Source organism: Bos taurus, chromosome 14, assembly GCF_002263795.3.
Source record: "Bos taurus isolate L1 Dominette 01449 registration number 42190680 breed Hereford chromosome 14, ARS-UCD2.0, whole genome shotgun sequence".
NCBI lineage: Eukaryota > Metazoa > Chordata > Mammalia > Artiodactyla > Bovidae > Bos > Bos taurus.
In genome coordinates, this window is record NC_037341.1 from 58,818,003 (window position 1) to 58,836,232 (window position 18,230).

Sequence of the window (18,230 nt, forward strand, 5' to 3'; positions counted from 1 at the left end):
AGATTTTACATTTGAAAACAGTTATTCTCAACAAGCAACTGGAGAAAAGTTCTTGACCACACAATATATTTTTTACTGTTTTGTCACAGTATTTATAAGCTATGTTTGGAACTAGTACCTTATGTTCATTATGCTACCAAATTCAATAAGGAGGAAGAACAGTGCATCACAACCTACCTGCCAGCAGTGAGTCCTAGCCACAGGTGAGGCAACTGCCTTTCCAGCTGGGGAAGTTTCCCAAACTGTGGTAGACTGCATCTGTCTTGATGTGTGACCGGTGCCATCTTGCCTCCTGAATCACATCTCAGCATCTCTGGATGGCCCATCAGATCTGCCATCATCTAACCAACATTATCTGCTCTTCATTCCCCCTCAACATGCAAACCCTTGGAATGAATAAATGAGAGGTGTGAAAACTAGGGTCTTGTACAAATTGCCAGCATGAAACCCAGGCATCTTTACTCATGAGTCACTTTACCATACCACTTTGCTGCTGCTCAAAAGACAAACGTCTCTCTCTGGCAAACTCCATCTAAAAGTTGGGTGCATGTAACCAACTTTGGTGCCAATTCTTCCGGTAGATTTTGTAAGCCTTTCAGACATTTATGAAATCAGTCTTTTTCTGTGCTACAGTTGGTAGGGGGTAGGGGGTGGAGGGGTAGAGAACACAAAGACAGTGCTTCTTATATATATTTATAATGAAGAACTTTTCTAGTTCCAGAACCTGGAGTCTCCAGTTCATTTTAATATAGTAAGTTTTATATTAACTAGGTGCATAAAAAGGACAACCTCTTCCTGTACTGGTTTGTCATCATGTTACATTTATCCAGTACTGTTTTGAACCTACTCATATTACAAAGAACAGGTATATAGGGTTTCCCTTGTATTTTAAAGAAAAAAAGTATGCCAAACTTCTCCAACAATCTGGAATTTTATTCCATTCATATACATGCATAGTAACAACATTTGTTGAGAAATTATTTCTATCAGAAGTAGAACATTATCTTTGTGATCACCAGGTGCAGTATTGCTACTCTTATATTTAAATAGATCTTATATATGAATTAAATTCATACTTGCAGCATTGAGTTTAGGGTTTTGATTTAGACTGTGCCTTTCAAAAGATAAAACCGATTAATACTACTTCATTACTTACAATACTGCTTCCAGTAATTTTGTTCATTCTTACAAAGTATTGCATTTAACAGCAAAGGTTTAAAAATTGAGACAGAGCTGCATCAGCGAAAGAAAATACAAGTACTATACAAGAAAAAAATCGCCATCTTCATTTAACATACATGTTTAAGATTAAGAAAATGGACGGAAACGTACGGCTACATACAAATGCAAAGCCTAGTGACTAAGAGACTGTATCTGCTAAAATATAAAGTGCAAACGGAGCCTGATTATCCAAGAATTGAAATCTTAAGGCGAACTTATAGCACGTGTACTTAGAACATCTTTGCAAGTTATATTTTAGCATATACATGTATCTGCAACAGCATATAAGAAGAAATCAAGATACACAAGTGCTTTGGAAGCTATTTCTAAAATGCTTTTCTGTATTGTTTGTGACTATTTTCTTCAAAAGCTACTTACAGTGCAAACCATATGTGCTACACAATAACTATACAATAACATTACAAATGACTTTAATATAAAGTTTTTAAATAAAAAATAACATAACCACAGCTATGAATACTGCTGGTAAAATAAATTAAATTTTTTTTTTTTTTTTGGAAAATGGCACCAATAATACACTTTACTAATGGACTGTAATGAAATTACACCTTAAGTCTTCAACTCAGCCATAATGAATTATCTCCTGATCGCCCGGATGTAATTCAAATAGCTTTTTTTTTTTTCTGTACTGGGTAGAACAACATACTAAACACTGGTACCAAAGGTGACTGATGTCCATTGATTTAGTGATTTCATTTGACGTGTTCCGCGGCATGTGATGAGCAATAAAACTTTTTGTGAGTTATAAAGTTTGAGAGGTTGTTGAACTGGATGTCACAGAGCCGGCAGTATTTCCCACTGGTGGGCGCCTGGGTGGAGCCATTCACACTTTTTGCTATACTAGACAACTGGTCCTCTGCGGAGGGAATGCCTGGGGAGACGTTCTCGTTCGTGGTTAAGGGGTTCTCGGAGACCCAGGAGGGAGACTTGTGGCCATCTTCACGCTGAGGGTTCTGGGCAATGTTCTCTTGCTGGGGGTTGGCGGCAGGGCGCTCTTCTTGCTTCAGTCCACCGTTCACGATGACCATGCCTCGATTTTTGGGCAACAAGGGCAGGGAATCTTTCTTCGGCACAGCGCACCCATTGGAAGAAGCCTGGCTTTTGGGAGATTCATTTTCCGCGTTTGTGCTTTGCTCCACGTCAGCGTTATGGATGACCAGAGAACCGGAAATGTAATCACTTGGCTTGATTCCATAGTACGGAGAAAGCTGGTCGGCTCCTTTTGCCTTCTTTATTGCTCCAGGGTACAGGCATTGGGGAAGAAACAAATGTTTGTTTTCTTCTTTTGTCGCGATGAGCTGAGCGGCTTCGCTGAAGACTTTCAGGCCCTGCAGCGTCGCTAAGTGGGATGAGAATAAGTTTCCATTGGGGGAGGGCTGCTTCAGATTGCCATTTTTCTCACATTTTATGATGCTTCTTTCATAGCTGACATCGGGGCTGCTTCGTTCGCTTTCTGGATTCGGAAACACTTTGCTGTCGAGCGGAGCCAGGTCGTTCCGCTGATGCGCGGTGACCGGGCAGAAGTTTTGCTTGTGGGCCAGGTAGTTTTCCACCTTGTTGAAACTGATCTTGCACACGGTGCACTCGTGGTAGTCCAGCAGCCTTTTGGGAGACGCGGTCGTCCGCTCAGACTGGGATAAACACTTTTTGCTGAGATCGATGGGGACATCCATCTCCAGGCAGGAGACGCTGGAATGAGCAGTGTCACATTTAGAAACCGGGACACACTTGTTCATGGCCAGGGAGGTTTCCAAGTGCTTTGAGACAATTCCGGGAAAGAGTTCGCATCTTGGATGGTAGCATTCGCCCAGCCCTTCCGTGGCTTCTTGGGTGGAGGTACAGGGATTGCTGAGGTTGGCTACATCAAGAAAGCGCTGCTGGACCAGCTGGGGCCTTTGATCCTGTTCCGGCAGGCACATCTCATACATCTTCCTGCGCTTGCGCGTGCGCATGGTTCTCTGCATGGCAGGCACTTTGTTGGAAGCCGACCTCTTGAGCGGAGGGTCGTGGCGTGTCGCACAATAATACTGTTTGTGGACCATGTAGGTTTCGTGCCGGCTGAAAGTAATGTTGCAAGCTTCACAGGTAGTCTTATTTGGGTCACTTTCCCCATCCACTAAGGGGACGCTGGGGTTTTTGACATCAACAGGTTTCCCATTAATTTTATCATCATTGCTATTGGGGGTGGAGAGCTTCTTAGCTTGCGTGGAAAAGTCCTTGTCGTGGCCCTTCCCATTTGGCCCAATTAAATCTAAAACGGCGGAAGAATTGATGCAGGGTGTTTGAAGAAGTGGATTCTCGGGATCGGCAGAGTGAGCGGCTGGATTGAGAAGATTGATGGAGGGCTGACCCGTGTTGGGACTCACAGCCTCCTGCATCTTTTCTGAAACCCCAGGGAACTCAGGGGACTTGGCCATCTGCTGCCATCGGCTGCTGCAGTAATGTTTTTTGTGTACTAGATAATTATCCAAGTTATTGAAGGTTATGTTGCACTCAAAACAGGTAGCCCCCTTGGGCATCAGGGGGCTGTAAATGACAGGAGGGTAGCTACTACTTCCGTGCCTCAGTCGCCGGTGTACCAGTTCAGACATCTTGGCTAAGATCTCTGAAGCTTGAGGGACCATTGTAATATCTTGGGGAAAGGCAAACTGAGATAGAAAGGGTCCCACAGGGGAAAGAAGGCCCAATATTAGGCTGAACTGGAGATGAGGCAAGTCTTGGACTAGAGGGCTCAGACTTTATTTTCGTGTAAGAAAAGCTTTGTTTATTGGTTGTAGGCTGAATTTCGGGTCTCTGGTTAGTGAGAAAGAGCTGAGTCTTTTTCTCACACTTGTCCAGCTCCGTGTCAGAGCTCGCATCTTTAGTCTGCATGGCCTTTTGGCTCTGGGGGAGCTCACTTCTGGTCAGCAAGTCTGTGGCTGGCTGTAAGCTGTCTTCGGTTCCACTTGGAGAGTGTTCCATGTCACTTTCTCGGGGCAGTTTGCTGCCAGGGACATGGAGCTCCTGGTGCTGCAGTAACTCCCTCTGAGTCTGGAAGCCAAAGTGGCAGTGATTGCATCGGAAGGCAGCTTGAGTGAGATGGGAGAACAGGTGTTGGTGAAAGTTGATCACAGAATCAGCAGTGTAGCTACAGACGGTGCATTTCAGACTAGCACCAGGGGGGAGGAATTCTTCCATTTTCACTCCTGGAGAAACATACAAAATCAGAATACTGAGAACCACACATTTTGGTTTGCTGGTGATATGAACCATTACTAATGACCTCATGTCTTCAACACAGCAGAAATGAACTGAAATCTTGCAGAATCTCATTTGAGATATTAACTTTTTTCCTATGATACCTTTCACCATATGTGATAATAATAAACTGTAGTTAATACTTTCTAAAGCACTTTCATGAGTATTATCACATTGTAGTGGGATGGGCATTGCTGTTTTAATTTTACAGGTCAGAAAACAAATTCAAGGAGGCTAAAGGAATTGATTATGGTAATAAATCTCAATAATCATCTAATAAATTCAGTGATGAAGCCATGCCCAGACCTCAGATTTTATGATTTCTAATCCAATAAGTCTTCTTACCAAACCACTGTGCTCTACAGTAGGAAGAGGCAGGCATTTATCAGAGATAATTTTGACAACCTGTGTGCAAACTAAATAACTTAGTGCACTTAATGTGCTAGAATTAGGTCTTTATACAACAGAATCCAAATAGAAATCATTTTGTAAAGTAATTAATAACATCCTAATTTATCTTTGGTAAAAATTTAGAATTTCATGTTTTGCTTAATATGGGTTATCTTTATCCAGGGCTGGTATTCAGCTGATATTTACTAGTATGTTCAACTATATTAGTATACTAATATAGTCGTTTCAGACTGACATTTGTGCTGATTGATCATGGCCTGTTTCTGGTCAGTTATTAAATATTTTGAATATCACCACTGACTGGTGGATAAGTCTCAATGCAACATTGTGATTTACAGGAAATGTATATTTGGTCACTCACATGAGGAAAATCTATTTCTCCTATGCATCTGGTCTTTATCCTTGGTTCCTGGCTCAAGGCTTCTAAAACTGTTGGAACGTCTTGTGATAAATATGTCTTTATGTTAATGAGGTGACTTTTGTAAAGCACTCAGGTAACCTAAGGATGGAGACTGGTTGCCAGAAGAACTAACCCTGTGAGTAAAGGGTTAGAACTTACGCTGCCTTCCACTTCTGGGAAGAAGGGCTGGAGATTAAGTTCAATTGCCAATGGCCAATAACTTAATCAATCATGCCTATGTAATGAAGCCTCCTTGCCCATTCCCAAACCTAGCCCTATTCATCTCATCCATCTGGCTGTTCCTGAGTTATATCCTTTTAAAATAAACTAGTAATCTAGTGAGTTAATGTGTTATCTGAGTTCTGTGAATCACTCTAGCAAATCAATCAAACCGAGGGGGTACTGTGGCAATCTCTGATTTACAGCTAGTTGGTCAGGAGCACAGTAGACTGGTCTGAATTGGAATGAGAGTGAGGGGGGTCCCTCTTGTAGAACTGTCCCCTTAATCTGTGGAATTCAATGCTGTTTCTTGGTAGCGTCAGAACTGAGTGGAGTTGAATTGCAGGACACCCAGTTGGTGTCTAAAGAATTACTTGGGGGGCAGGGGGCGGGGGGAACCATTCCCCTATGAATTGGAATTGGGAGCTAGATACTTTTATTCACTAAGGTCAACTCCTGTCCCATTTGTTCTCATATGGTTAAGTCAGGCTTGCTTCCTCTTCTCTGCACTCTAGACTAAAATGAGAAATACCTTCTATATTCATAAAATAAAAATATGGCAACAGCACCCAGTCCTACAGTGATAAAAGAGGACTTCTTTTATTTTTCTCCTTAGCTAATCCAGGACTCATTTTTCTACTGAGCTGGAAAAATCTCTCTCTTATTTTTGTTTTGTGCATGACTTTACACTCACTGTGTGAGACAACCAACCTGTTTCTGCTTCCCCTGGTTTATCACCTACATAAAGACAGCTCATTTGTAGGGAAAAGGTAGAGAATGAGTAAAAAGAAAATTGCCTATTTTTATGGGTACAAAGACAAAAGCTTGCACAGTACTAGAGTATTGTAGATTGGAGTTAGTTTTTTTTTTTTAACTGAGCACCTATTTTAATTTTTAATTATTCTACCCAAGCAAAAACAGTGAAGGAAGTCAGCCGGGGGTGTCTAACAAGTTTTGTATTCTAGGTGCTGAAGAACTGTGATTCCCAAAACTTGGTTTGCCCTATCCAAAAATGTTCGAAAAAAATACCTAAAATTAATGTAATTATGTACATTTGGTTCACTTTAATTATTTTTAAAATACAGGAATTAGAATACTATGAGGTGATACTGATGATGACTGGGCATACAATTCCAAAATAAATGGGAATAGTAAAAAAGAGGGGATATGTGAATACATACAGCTGAGTAGACACACAACATTGTAAAGCATATATACTCCAATAAAAAGTAATTAAAAAAATGGGAACAGTTGGCACCTTGCTGGTAAGGGAAGGCTTTAAAAAAAGAAGACTTGTTTTTCAGGCTAATTTTTCCTAAGAAGTTTTAACACATAGCACTAAAAGTGTTTTTATGTCAAAAATTCAACTGTGTTGTTATCATGCACACTCTAGAAGTCAGGAACCTTTTACAGATCCGTATTTAAAAGTTAATTTCTCTCAAATGGGATTTTAATTGGATCTTTCAAAATAAAAGCTTTATTTCCATTCAGCAATAATGGAATTTTTGGAAATTCCATTGGAATTTTATGGAAAAAGCAATTTTACTTTTTATGTAAAATATGTAAAAATACAAGTATTTTTTATGTACCTACTATTTAGTCCCTGCTGTGTTGGAAACAGTGCATGGTAAGTTTGCAAAGATCACCTGGCACAGAAATGAATGAATATTGATGACAATATACAAAGGGTATTGCGATTTCTAAAACTGATGCTATTTGACTTTAGTTGGAAAAAAAACTATAGAGTGCTTTGGCCTGTAAGCTGAGCACTGTAAGTCGTTAGAAAAGAATTCAGACCCAAGTCCTTTGAACAGAATATACTGATTGTACGTGACCAAAGGTAATAACTATCTGGTTCAGCAAGTTTAATTTTGATTTTATAGGCAGGAAGAGACGTATGAATGAATGTACGCACAATATGTACGAATGTACATGTGTATGTATGTAGAGAAAGAACAGGTCTCCTGGAGCAGAAGAAACAAGGGAGGCACTTACCACTGTGTGAGTTCAGGTGCATTTCTAGAGCTCGGGCATTTGAAAAGCTCTTGGTGCATTGTGGGAAGGGACACAGGCTGGAAATCTGAGGAGCAGTGTCCTCATTTTCCTCTGACACTGGTGCAGCTTCTCTTTGCCTTCCACTGCAATAGTACATCAGATGGGCTTGCAGATTCCGCTCACTGCGATACCAGATGCCACAGGACTTGCAAGGGAATATATCCTCTGCAAGCAGAAACACAGGGACATGTTAGCTGCTGCCCACTTAGAGCCATTCATGGGTAAACAGAATTTGGTTCAGTTTTTTTGAGTCTGCTCTCTGGTTCTGAATTAGGTAATCAGACAGTGGCTAGTGAATTGTTGGTGTTGTTCCACTGTACAGGACTGAGCTTATAAAGGAATGTTACATTCAATGCAATTTACTTTCACACAGACTCTTTAAAAAGTGGTGCTGTAGGAGACTCTCAACATAAAGCACAAGAGGTTGATCCTAAATTGTTTATATTGTATTTATGGTTTAGAAAAGTAGGCGTTTAGAAAATAGCAGTATGAAATGTTTTATCTGCTTGATTAAAAGGTAAAGGATCTAATGGCTGCTGCAGTGAAGTCAACTCCTGACATCACTTATTCATTTAATAAATTAATTACAGAGTGCCTCCTAAGTGCCTGATTTATGCTGAGTTGGCTGTAAAACAAAATGAGAGACAAAACAGCTGTTCTTAAGGAGCTTAGATAGCTTGGGACTGGTTAACAGGTGGTTAGATCATTATATAAGAATGTGATGACTGCTCTGATGGAGGTATCTGAGGGGTGTTTTAGGGCATGGAAAAGAGATACAAGTCTGGGAGAGAACTGGAGGGAGGATGAGGTGAGAGAAGGATTTAGAGGCGAGACGATGACATGCCTTAGCTGCATTGTGAAAGATGAAATTAATCTAGTCAGGTGGAGAAGGGGATTGTATTCTCGTAGTCAAGAAATCATTCATGGGAGTCTACGAGGGACTGGGTGGAGGCTGAGAGGCTATTATGTAATCTCAGGCAAAGAGCTGGAAGAGATGAGGCTGCAGAAGGCAGGGACAGACTACCAAAGACCATGGATACTTTTATTTTGGTGGGGGGGGGGGCTCACTGCATGTCATGAAGGATCTTAGTTCTCTGACCAGGGGTTGAACCTGTGCCCTTGGCAGGAGTCCTGACCACTGAACCACCAGGGAATTCCCCACTGTAGGGCTTTTAAAGCTCAGGTTTCTATCTCAATGAGTATGGAAAGTTATTGAATCATTTTAAATAACAGATTGACAGAAACCGCTATGATATAATGCTCACTGTGGAGCAGAATTTGAAGGTAGCAACTTTGGAAGGAAGACTTTTATGATAATTGAAGTAATCTAAGTGATCTATGTTACAGTTTGAATTGTAACTAATAGCCATATAGTTTTTGTTAAGTTCAGTTCAGTTCAGTCCCTCAGTCGTGTCCGACTCTTTGGGACCCCATGAATCGCAGCACGCCAGGCCTCCCTGTCCATCACCATCTCCTGGAGTTCACTCAAACTCACGTCCATCGAGTCAGTGATGCCATCCAGCCATCTCATCCTCTGTCGTCCCCTTGTCCTCCTGCCCCCAATCCCTCCCAGCATCAGAGTCTTTTCCAATGAGTCAACTCTTCACATGAGGTGACCAAAGTACTGGAGTTTCAGCTTTAGCATCATTCCTTCCAAAGAACACCCAGGGCTGAGCTCCTTTAGAATGGAATGGTTGGGTCTCCTTGCAGTCCAAGGGACTCTCAAGAGTCTTCTCCAACACCACAGTTCAACAGCATCAATTCTTCGGCGCTCAGCTTTCTTCACAGTCCAACTCTCACATCCATACATGACCACAGGAAAAACCATAGCCTTGACTAGACAGACCTTTGTTGGCAAAGTAATGTCTCTGCTTTTCAATATGCTATCTAGGTTGGTCATAACTTTCCTTCCAAGGAGTAAGCGTCTTTTAATTTCATGGCTGCAGTCACCATCTGCAGTGATTTTGGAGCCCAAAAAGATAAAGTCTGACACTGTTTCCACGGTTTCCCCATCTATTTGCCATGAAGTGATGGGACCAGATGCCATGATCTTTGTTTTCTGAATGTTGAGCTTTAAGCCAACTTTTGCACTCTCCTCTTTCACTTTCATCAAGAGGCTCTTTAGTTCCTCTTCACTTTCTGCCATAAGGGTGGTGTCATCTGCCTATCTGAGGTTATTGATATTTCTCCCAGCAATCTTGATTCCAGCCTGTGTTTCTTCTAGTCCAGCATTTCTCATGATGTACTCTGCATATAAGTTAAATAAGCAGGGTGACAATATACAGCCTTGATGTACTCCTTTTCCTATTTGGAACCAGTCTGTTGTTCCATGTCCAGTTCTAACTGTTGCTTCCTGACCTGCATACAGGTTTCTCAAGAGGCAGGTCAGGTGGTCTGGTATTCCCATCTCTCAGAATTTTCCAGTTTCTTGTGATCCACACAGTCAAAGGCTTTGGCATAGTCAATAAAGCAGAAATAGATGTTTTCCTGGAACTCTCTTGCCTTTTCCATGATCCAGCGGATGTTGGTAATTTGATCTCTGGTTCCTCTGCCTTTTCTAAAACCAGCTTGAAGTTCATGGTTCACATATTGCTGAAGCCTGGCTTAGAGAATTTTGAGCATTACTTTACTAGTGTGTGAGATGAGTGCAAATGTGCAGTAGTTTGAGCATTCTTTGGCATTGCCTTTCTTTGGGATTGGAATGAAAACTGACCCTTTCCAGTCCTGTGGCCACTGCTGAGTTTTCCAAATTTGCTGGCATATTGAGTGCAGCACTTTCACAGCATCATCTTTCAGGATTTGAAATAGCTCAACTTGAATTCCATCACCTCGTGCTATAATATGTATGATATGTATTTCTCATGGATTCATTCATGGAAAATTTCTGTGTGTGTTTTCACCCCCATTCATTAATAGGTAAAGAATGTGAGGTTGAGTAACTTGCCATGATCATGTAAGTGGGTGAACTGAGATTGGAAAACCCTGGTGTAAACACTCTTCCATAATACCTCAGTGGCAAGAGGGACAGAGGGAAGAAAAATTACATTGAGGAAGCAGAACTGACTGAAAGTGATGACCACTAGTTTGGAGGGTAAGGTTTGTCCTTGGTGCCTAGGCTTCTTGTTAGCATTTCTGTGTTAAGTGATGGTTCATTCATCTCTACAGGGCATAGAAGACAGCTGGGTGATGAATTCAGACTAGCGCATGTATAGTGACCAACTCTGACACTGTATTGTGCAAACCTGGCACTTTTATAGTGAAAGGGGGCATGGATCAGAGGGGATGGCAGGTAACCCTGTAAACTGGGACAAATCCAGGCACACTGGGGTACATGGTCACATTAGATGCGTGCAAGTGGGTATTTCTGTGAGAAAGAGAGATGAACATTGCAAAGATGGCAACAGAGGTCTGAAACTTGCCAGACACAGCTGGACCTGTGATTTATAAACTGTCAGTGTATAGTGGGTGGTGGAAACCCATGATAGTGAAGGAGGCAGCTCAAGAGATTCTGTTGAAGGAGATAAGGAGAAAATTAAGGACCAAATTCTCGTGAACGAGAAGTAAGGAACAGGTAGGTACAATACAGAATTTCCCAATACAATCTAACTACAAAATTACACCTGGCTACTGTTTATTATTTAACCCTTCCCACCCAAGTTAGTTACATTTACACTTCAGAGGGCCACAATATTTAATAAAGTGGCTATTTATGCAAGATGACTTTAGCTGATTAGCTAATTAAAGAATGAGAACAAAAGCCTGTATGCATCCATGTTGATTTATTTGAGATTAACAGTTATCTTGCTACAGAAAGCAAAAAAAGTATAACCTCAAATAGAATGAACATTCATACACTGAAGCATCGCAATAATATAAGGTACCCCTAGGATACCTGGTGGGCATCCCCGGTGACTCAGTGGTAAAGAATCTGCTTGCACTGCCAAGCCACAGGAGACATGGGTTCGATCCCTGAGTCAGGAAGATCCCCTAGAGGAAGGCATGGCAACCCACTCCAGTATTCTTGCCTAAAGAATCCCCATGGACAGAGGAGCCTGGTGGGCTCCAGTTCATAGGGTTTCAAAGGGTCAGACACGACTGAAATGACTTAGTATGTATGTACAGGATACCTGGTAACAAAACCACTTGGTCTCAAATGCAAGTTATATCAAGTTCCTCACTATCCAAAGTAAAGGTCCAATAAAGAAGATAACTACATTTACAGTAAGGACATCTGAAAATACTGACTTGGGTTGGGTGCACTGAATCCAGTGGTTGCATGCAGAATAATTCCAGATATACATGAGAAGTTCTTATTCTAGAGGATGCAGTTATAGCAAGAACATAATTACTGTTGAATATATATATATATATATATATATACACATATAATATTGAGACATGGCTGTAGTCTCTAGAATTTTCTGCATCATTCAAAGTCACAGGCATTTTCAAGGACATTTTTGACTCAAGGCAATATTTCACTTGCCCACTGGCTTCAGCTTCTGTTCTCCTCTTAAGATGTAACTGGTACTCATACTTTCTCTCAGAGATGGATAAAAGCAGAGTGGACTCTAGAACTCGGATCCTGGGACTCCTGCATCATTGATTTTATGTCACATCAGGTGTCACTATGTGTTCCAGAAATACAAACTAAGTTCAAAAGTCCTTTTAACAAAATATAATCCCAAAGACAGATTTTCCAGGGCATATTTTCAAATTTTGCATACAAAGTACTCCAAGAAGTATTTTTCTTTCTCTTTTTAATTTTTTATATTAGATGGTGTCTTGATTTATCTAGCCTACATTTCCCTTTCATTAGTATATCTAATCCAGAAAAGGCAATGGCAACCCACCCCAGTACTCTTGCCTGGAAAATCCCATGGATGGAGGAGCCTGGTGGGCTGAAGCCCATGGGGTCGCTACAGTCGGACACGACTGAGCAACTTCACTTTCACTTTTCACTTCCATGCATTGGAGAAGGAAATGGCAACCCACTCCAGTGTTCTTGCCTGGAGAATCCCAGGGACGGGGGAGCCTGGTGGGCTGCCGTCTATGGGGTCGCACAGAGTCGGACACGACTGAAGCGACTTAGCAGCAGCAGCAGCATATCTAATTAAACTTGATTTTGTTTCCTTTTTCTTATGTTTTAACTCTCTGGCTCTTAATACCAAAATTATTCTACCATAGGAGCATCAGTGAAAGATATTAGCCTTCTTATAGCTAAATAGCCTTAAACATTGCTTAGTATAGAATATCAGATTTTCGTTTGTGACATTCAGGAATCCCAACACGAAATGAATGAATTTAAGTTCTTTTTATATTCCCATGAGAAATGATCTCTCTCTCTCTCTCTCTCTCTCTCTCTCTCACACACACACACACACACACAGGGTTAAAGTTGGAGAGAAGATCAAATAAAATCACAGCACTGGAGGAAAACTCTGTCCCTGGTTGCCTGTCAGTAGACATTATTTTTTTCTCTCCCATAAATACCCATCACCACTACAAAGCTATTGTACTGGGCTATTGCACTCAAAACTTACTATTGACAATAGCTGTGGGCAAAATAGAAGCCATGGCAGCTTGCTGAGGAAGCAGCTGAATTGAGTCCAGCAGGCGCGCCGGGTACATCCCTTCTGTAAGAGTCATCTGACTGGCAGCTTGTAGCCTTGAGTCAAAATCCACCACAAAGGCAATTAGCTCTTCACCCTCAGAGATGGCCTTCGTAGTTGTGCACCAAAGCTGACCCCCTATTAAGAAAAAAAAGGAAGAGAAAGATAGAATTGACATAGAATGCTCCAGCCTGCTGTACATTGGATTGATGTTAACAGCACCTTCTCATTTTCACATCAGTTTCTACTGGGTGGAGTGTTGGATCAAGACAACAGCTGCCCTCCTCTTCCCTTTGTTCACTTAAAACAATAAAACAGCCAGTTATTTTACCAGCGACACAGGTTTATAATAGCAAAGAACTGCAATTCGGGACAGGCAACTATGGCAAACCACATGAAAGTCTGGTAAAACAAGAGAGGAAATTTTTATAGAAAAGGGGAAGTTGGAGAGCTATGATAATCCAAAAGTCCATTGGAAACTGGAAGTTTGAAATATAGTGGCTTTTCATTGGCTGAGTTGTTACAGACTTTCATTGGCTGAGCTGTTGTCAGGTGACGAGAAATGCTTTCTTCCTCCAGCTGAGCGGCATTAAATAGTGTCACTTCCTGATGGAGATACAAAGTCCATTTCTTCCTGTTGGGCTCTGTATTGAAGTTAAGTGGTACTTGCCAGCTCCTGCATCTGACCTTCCTACTCCATTTTATGAATTTTCATACCTCCTGTGTGGAAAATTATATTTCTTGCATTAAATGTACTGTTCAGTGATCAACAGTGGGAGAAGACTAAGGACCGAGTATAGACATAATCTGTACAGAGTTTTGTCAAAACGTTGACAACTTTTTGCCTTCTGGTGCTTGACTTAATCATTAACCGTGCTATTACATGGTATATACTGCCAAAGAACAAGCATGGTAGGGATCCAACCACAAAATGTATTCCAAGTGAGCCTTTGAAGTTACTCTTCCTGTACCTTACTCCTCTTTTTCTCTCTTTCCCAGACACTGATATATCAGATACTGATACTGGTATGTGTGTGTGTGTGTGTGTATATATATATATGTATATATATATATATATATGATACCTAAAACTACAAAGCAAGTAAACAAACTTCCTAAAATTTAGAAAGTTTAAATGAAATTCCAGTTAGTTTTGTTCTCCGCACAAGTCTGCTTCCATTTTTTTTTTTTTTTCCCGGAGGGGCGGATGCTGAGTGATCTTTATTTTTATAATATTTCTTATAATACAGCTTCTTTATCTCTCTTTACCCTGACTGAACTTCCTGAAAAGAAGATACACCAAAGATCCTTTTCAAAAAGGCTTATTTAAATAAAGATTTGTTTAAATGAAAAGAACCCTTTCTTCAAACACTAAGATAGACTCTGGCTCGGCGCTTCAAATGATCACGTGTGGTGCATTAAAAAGAAAATTAACTATGCAAGTACATCTTCTAATGTATTGGAATGCGATAGCAAATGCTCATTTATTTAACATGTTTAGACAGGCAAAGCACTTATATTTTGTTATCTACACTCTCAGGCCTAGATACGTATCCTATACAGTTATGCCTGAAATAATATGGCATAGTTGATATGTTATAAAGCTTTTTTCTCATTGTGTATATATTGCAAGGCTATATATTGTACTCATTAAGCAAGCAAAAACTGTATCCATTCTGATAAGTAATATTGCTCTGTTTATCTTTCAGAGTAACTGCCTTTTCAACTGCACTTCATTTTTTCCACCCTCAAAGAGATCATAGTTTTTAAACAACTTGTGGTAAAACTCGGGTGGAAAAGATAACAACAGCATATGATATGGCACAGTTGACTAGAAGATTCAGGACATCGCTTTAGAGAGACCTGGGACGTTAATTAAAGCAGCTGATTAAATGTTAGAGGCAAGCAAACAAGACACCATTTGTGACAGTATGTTTGTGAAAAAATAAAGCTAAAATTACCGACCTCAAATTTATGTGAACATTTCCAAGGAAAACACACATTTACTAAAGGACTAGAAAACAACCACTTTTTTTTTTCCACTTTGGCTCTAACATATCTGAAAGAATACAAATTTGCCCAAGTTGAAAAACAGATTCATTTTGGTACTGATTGATTGATTTACAAATAGAAGCTAAATGGCATCATCGTGGAATTCGATGATGGAATTAGTGGAAAGCGCTAAGTTGGTGCTGTTTCTGCTGGTGCCACCTCTTTCACCCGGGAGGCTTCTGCCTTTGGCTGCTCTGCCTTCTCTGATGTGCATACAGATCCAAACTACTCACGGCTCTAGACAAGGTAATCATTTGCACCTTATCTTTCCTCTGGGAAGCCGCTTATTAAGTGAGTCCGTGTAATAGAGAGGTGGGGAGGGCAGAGGCAGGCAGTTCAGCCTCCTAGCCTGGTCTTTTGGAGTCACGGGATTTCAGTGTTGAACTGCATAACTTATATTACTGGTAATAGTTTCCCATTTTTGATAAATTTATATTGTTGGTAAATCTAGCTATGGCTATGTTTTACAATGGAAAAGTTGTAAATTCAGGTACCCAGGAGAAATCAATAGTTTAGAGAAGGTAGCACTCAGCTTATCTTTATCACAGCAGTGAGCTCCATAGCAAGATGACTCCGAGTACTTGTGCTCAAACTTTGAACCCAAAAGATCCAGTCAATAAAATAAAATAAAATCCACAAATTATTAAGTGCAAGAGGGAGGAGATATATGTATACTTATAGCTGATTCACATTGTTGGACAGCAGAAACCAACACAACATTGTAAAGCAATTATCTTCCAATTAAAAAAAAAGAATAAAGAAACATGTAGAAAAACTTCTCCAAAAAACAAACAAAAAATCATTTTTCTACATTATTAGGCAGCCTGGCAGCAGTAATACATATGTTTTTGGACATGTTCAGTAATGTTTCATATTTTATTGTCTTTACCATTTTATATTACGGTTTCATCAGAGCATGTCATTTTAAAAGGCTAAATTGGACTGAAAATGTACTTTGCAGGTTTGACGAGAGAGTCAGCTGTTTTAGGATTTAGTCTTTCAAATGAATCATTCAGTTCAGTATTCACTGAACTCCCCACTGTGTTCCAGGCCGGGTGCTTTGGCTTCACACACACCTTACATACAAACTGAACGTACACATGTAAATGAATTCTAATACTATGTGCTGGTGTCATGCCCTAGTGCTAAAGAAAATGTGAGACAGGTGAATAGCTGAGACTTCTTGGGGGAGTCAGGCAAGGCATCCCAGATGACTTTTTTCTTTTTTTATTAACTCAAGAAGAATAGAGGTAAACTAGCTGAAGTGTGTTGGGGGGACCTGGCATTATTACTGGCAGAGAAAGGTACATGGGTGTCAGGGCAGGGCTACGGAAGAGACTCAGGGGCTGGCAAACCTGGAGCTTGGAGCCTGAGGGAGGCAACAGCTGGATTATGGAAAGTGGGGCGCCGGAACCAGCCTGTTCAGGATCACAGGGTGGGATGTTCAACTGGCAGGAGTTTTGAGTGCTGTTGATGTCAAGTTGGTAACTAGATACTAGCCACTGTGAGAGCTGTAGCATCTGCTGTCAAAATTGGAAACATTACAAATCAGGGCTTCCTCCCACAAAAAATTTAGAAGAGGGTGAGACCGTTTTGATGTAACATAAAAACAGTTGTGTCTGGCTCATGGTGGGGAGATGGTATGCATTTTTTTTTTTTTCCAGTGAATGAATGAACAAATTTTTGACCTGAGCTCTTCCCCCTCAGAATATAGATCTGAGGGTCATGAGGAGAATAAACTGAAGGGGTAGGAAATGTTACCTCAAAGGCTATTAGGAGGCTGTTGTACTTAGTTCAGTTTTAAGAAGTGTAAATTGTAAGGTAGCAAAGGGCCAGTTTCCAGAGACATGGCTGAGAGAGGACTGGGGTGGTTTCGTGAGATGGACAAGAAAAAGGAAATTGTTGAAAGTGACACAGACGTTCCTGGTTTGGGAAACCAGACGATGGTAATTCCATTAGCAACATAGGACTGGAAAAGGTCAGTTTTCATTCCAATCCCAAAGAAAGGCAATGCCAAAGAATGCTCAAACTACCACACAATTGCACTCATCTCACACACTAGTAAAGTAATGCTCAAAATTTTCCAAGCCAGGCTTCAGCAATATGTGAACGGTGAACTTCTAGATGTTCAAGCTGGTTTTAGAAAAGGCAGAGGAACCAGAGATCAAATTGCTAACATCTGCTGGATCATTGAAAAAGCAAGAGAGTTCCAGAAAAACATCTATTTCTGCTTTATTGACTATGCCAAAGCCTTTGACTGTGTGGATCACAATCAACTGTGGAAAATTCTGAGAGATGGGAATACCAGACCACCTGACCTGCCTCTTGAGAAACGTATATGTAGGTCAGGAAGCAACAGTTAGAACTGGACATGGAACAACAGACTGGTTCCAAATAGGAAATGGAGTACATCAAGGCCATATACTGTCACCCTGCTTATTTAACTTATATGCAGAGTACATCATGAGAAATGCTGGGCTGGAAGAAGCACAAGCTGGAATCAAGATTGCCAGGAGAAATATCAATAACCTCAGATATGCAGATGACACAACCCTTATGGCAGAAAGTGAAGAACTAAAAAGCCTCTTGATGAAAGTGAAAAAGGAGAGTGAAAAAGTTGGCTTAAAGCTCAACATTCAGAAAACAAAGATCATGGCATCTGGTCCCATCACTTCATGGCAAATAGATGGGGAAACAGTGGAAACAGTGTCAGACTTTATTTTTCTGGGCTCCAAAATCACTGCAGATGGTGACTGCAGCCATGAAATTAAAAGACGCTTTCTCCTTGGAAGGAAAGTTATGACCAACCTAGATAGCATATTCAAAAGCAGAGACATTACTTTGCCAACAAAGGTCCGTCTAGTCAAGGCTATGGTTTTTCCTGTGGTCATGTATGGATGTGAGAGTTGGACTGTGAAGAAAGCTGAGTGCCAAAGAATTGGTGCTTTTGAACTGTGGTGTTGGAGAAGACTCTTGAGAGTCCCTTGGACTGCAAGGAGATC

General features: G+C 40.8%; 1 protein-coding gene and 1 pseudogene across 1 annotated transcript in view; one reads left to right on the forward strand and one right to left on the reverse strand.

Moving 5' to 3' along the window:
• Nucleotides 1-680: 680 nt before the first annotated feature.
• ZFPM2 (zinc finger protein, FOG family member 2) overlaps nucleotides 681-18,230 on the reverse strand; it is a 524,880-nt gene continuing 507,330 nt past the window's right edge. Inside the window, 4 exon segments of the mRNA XM_003586902.6 lie at nucleotides 681-3,914; nucleotides 3,916-4,427; nucleotides 7,505-7,729; nucleotides 13,108-13,314. Coding sequence (XP_003586950.1) covers nucleotides 1,935-3,914; nucleotides 3,916-4,427; nucleotides 7,505-7,729; nucleotides 13,108-13,314 — 2,924 coding nt within the window. The 3' untranslated portion in view covers nucleotides 681-1,934.
• Nucleotides 17,076-18,230, forward strand: part of LOC132342238 (large ribosomal subunit protein uL11-like) — a 58,017-nt pseudogene continuing 56,862 nt past the window's right edge.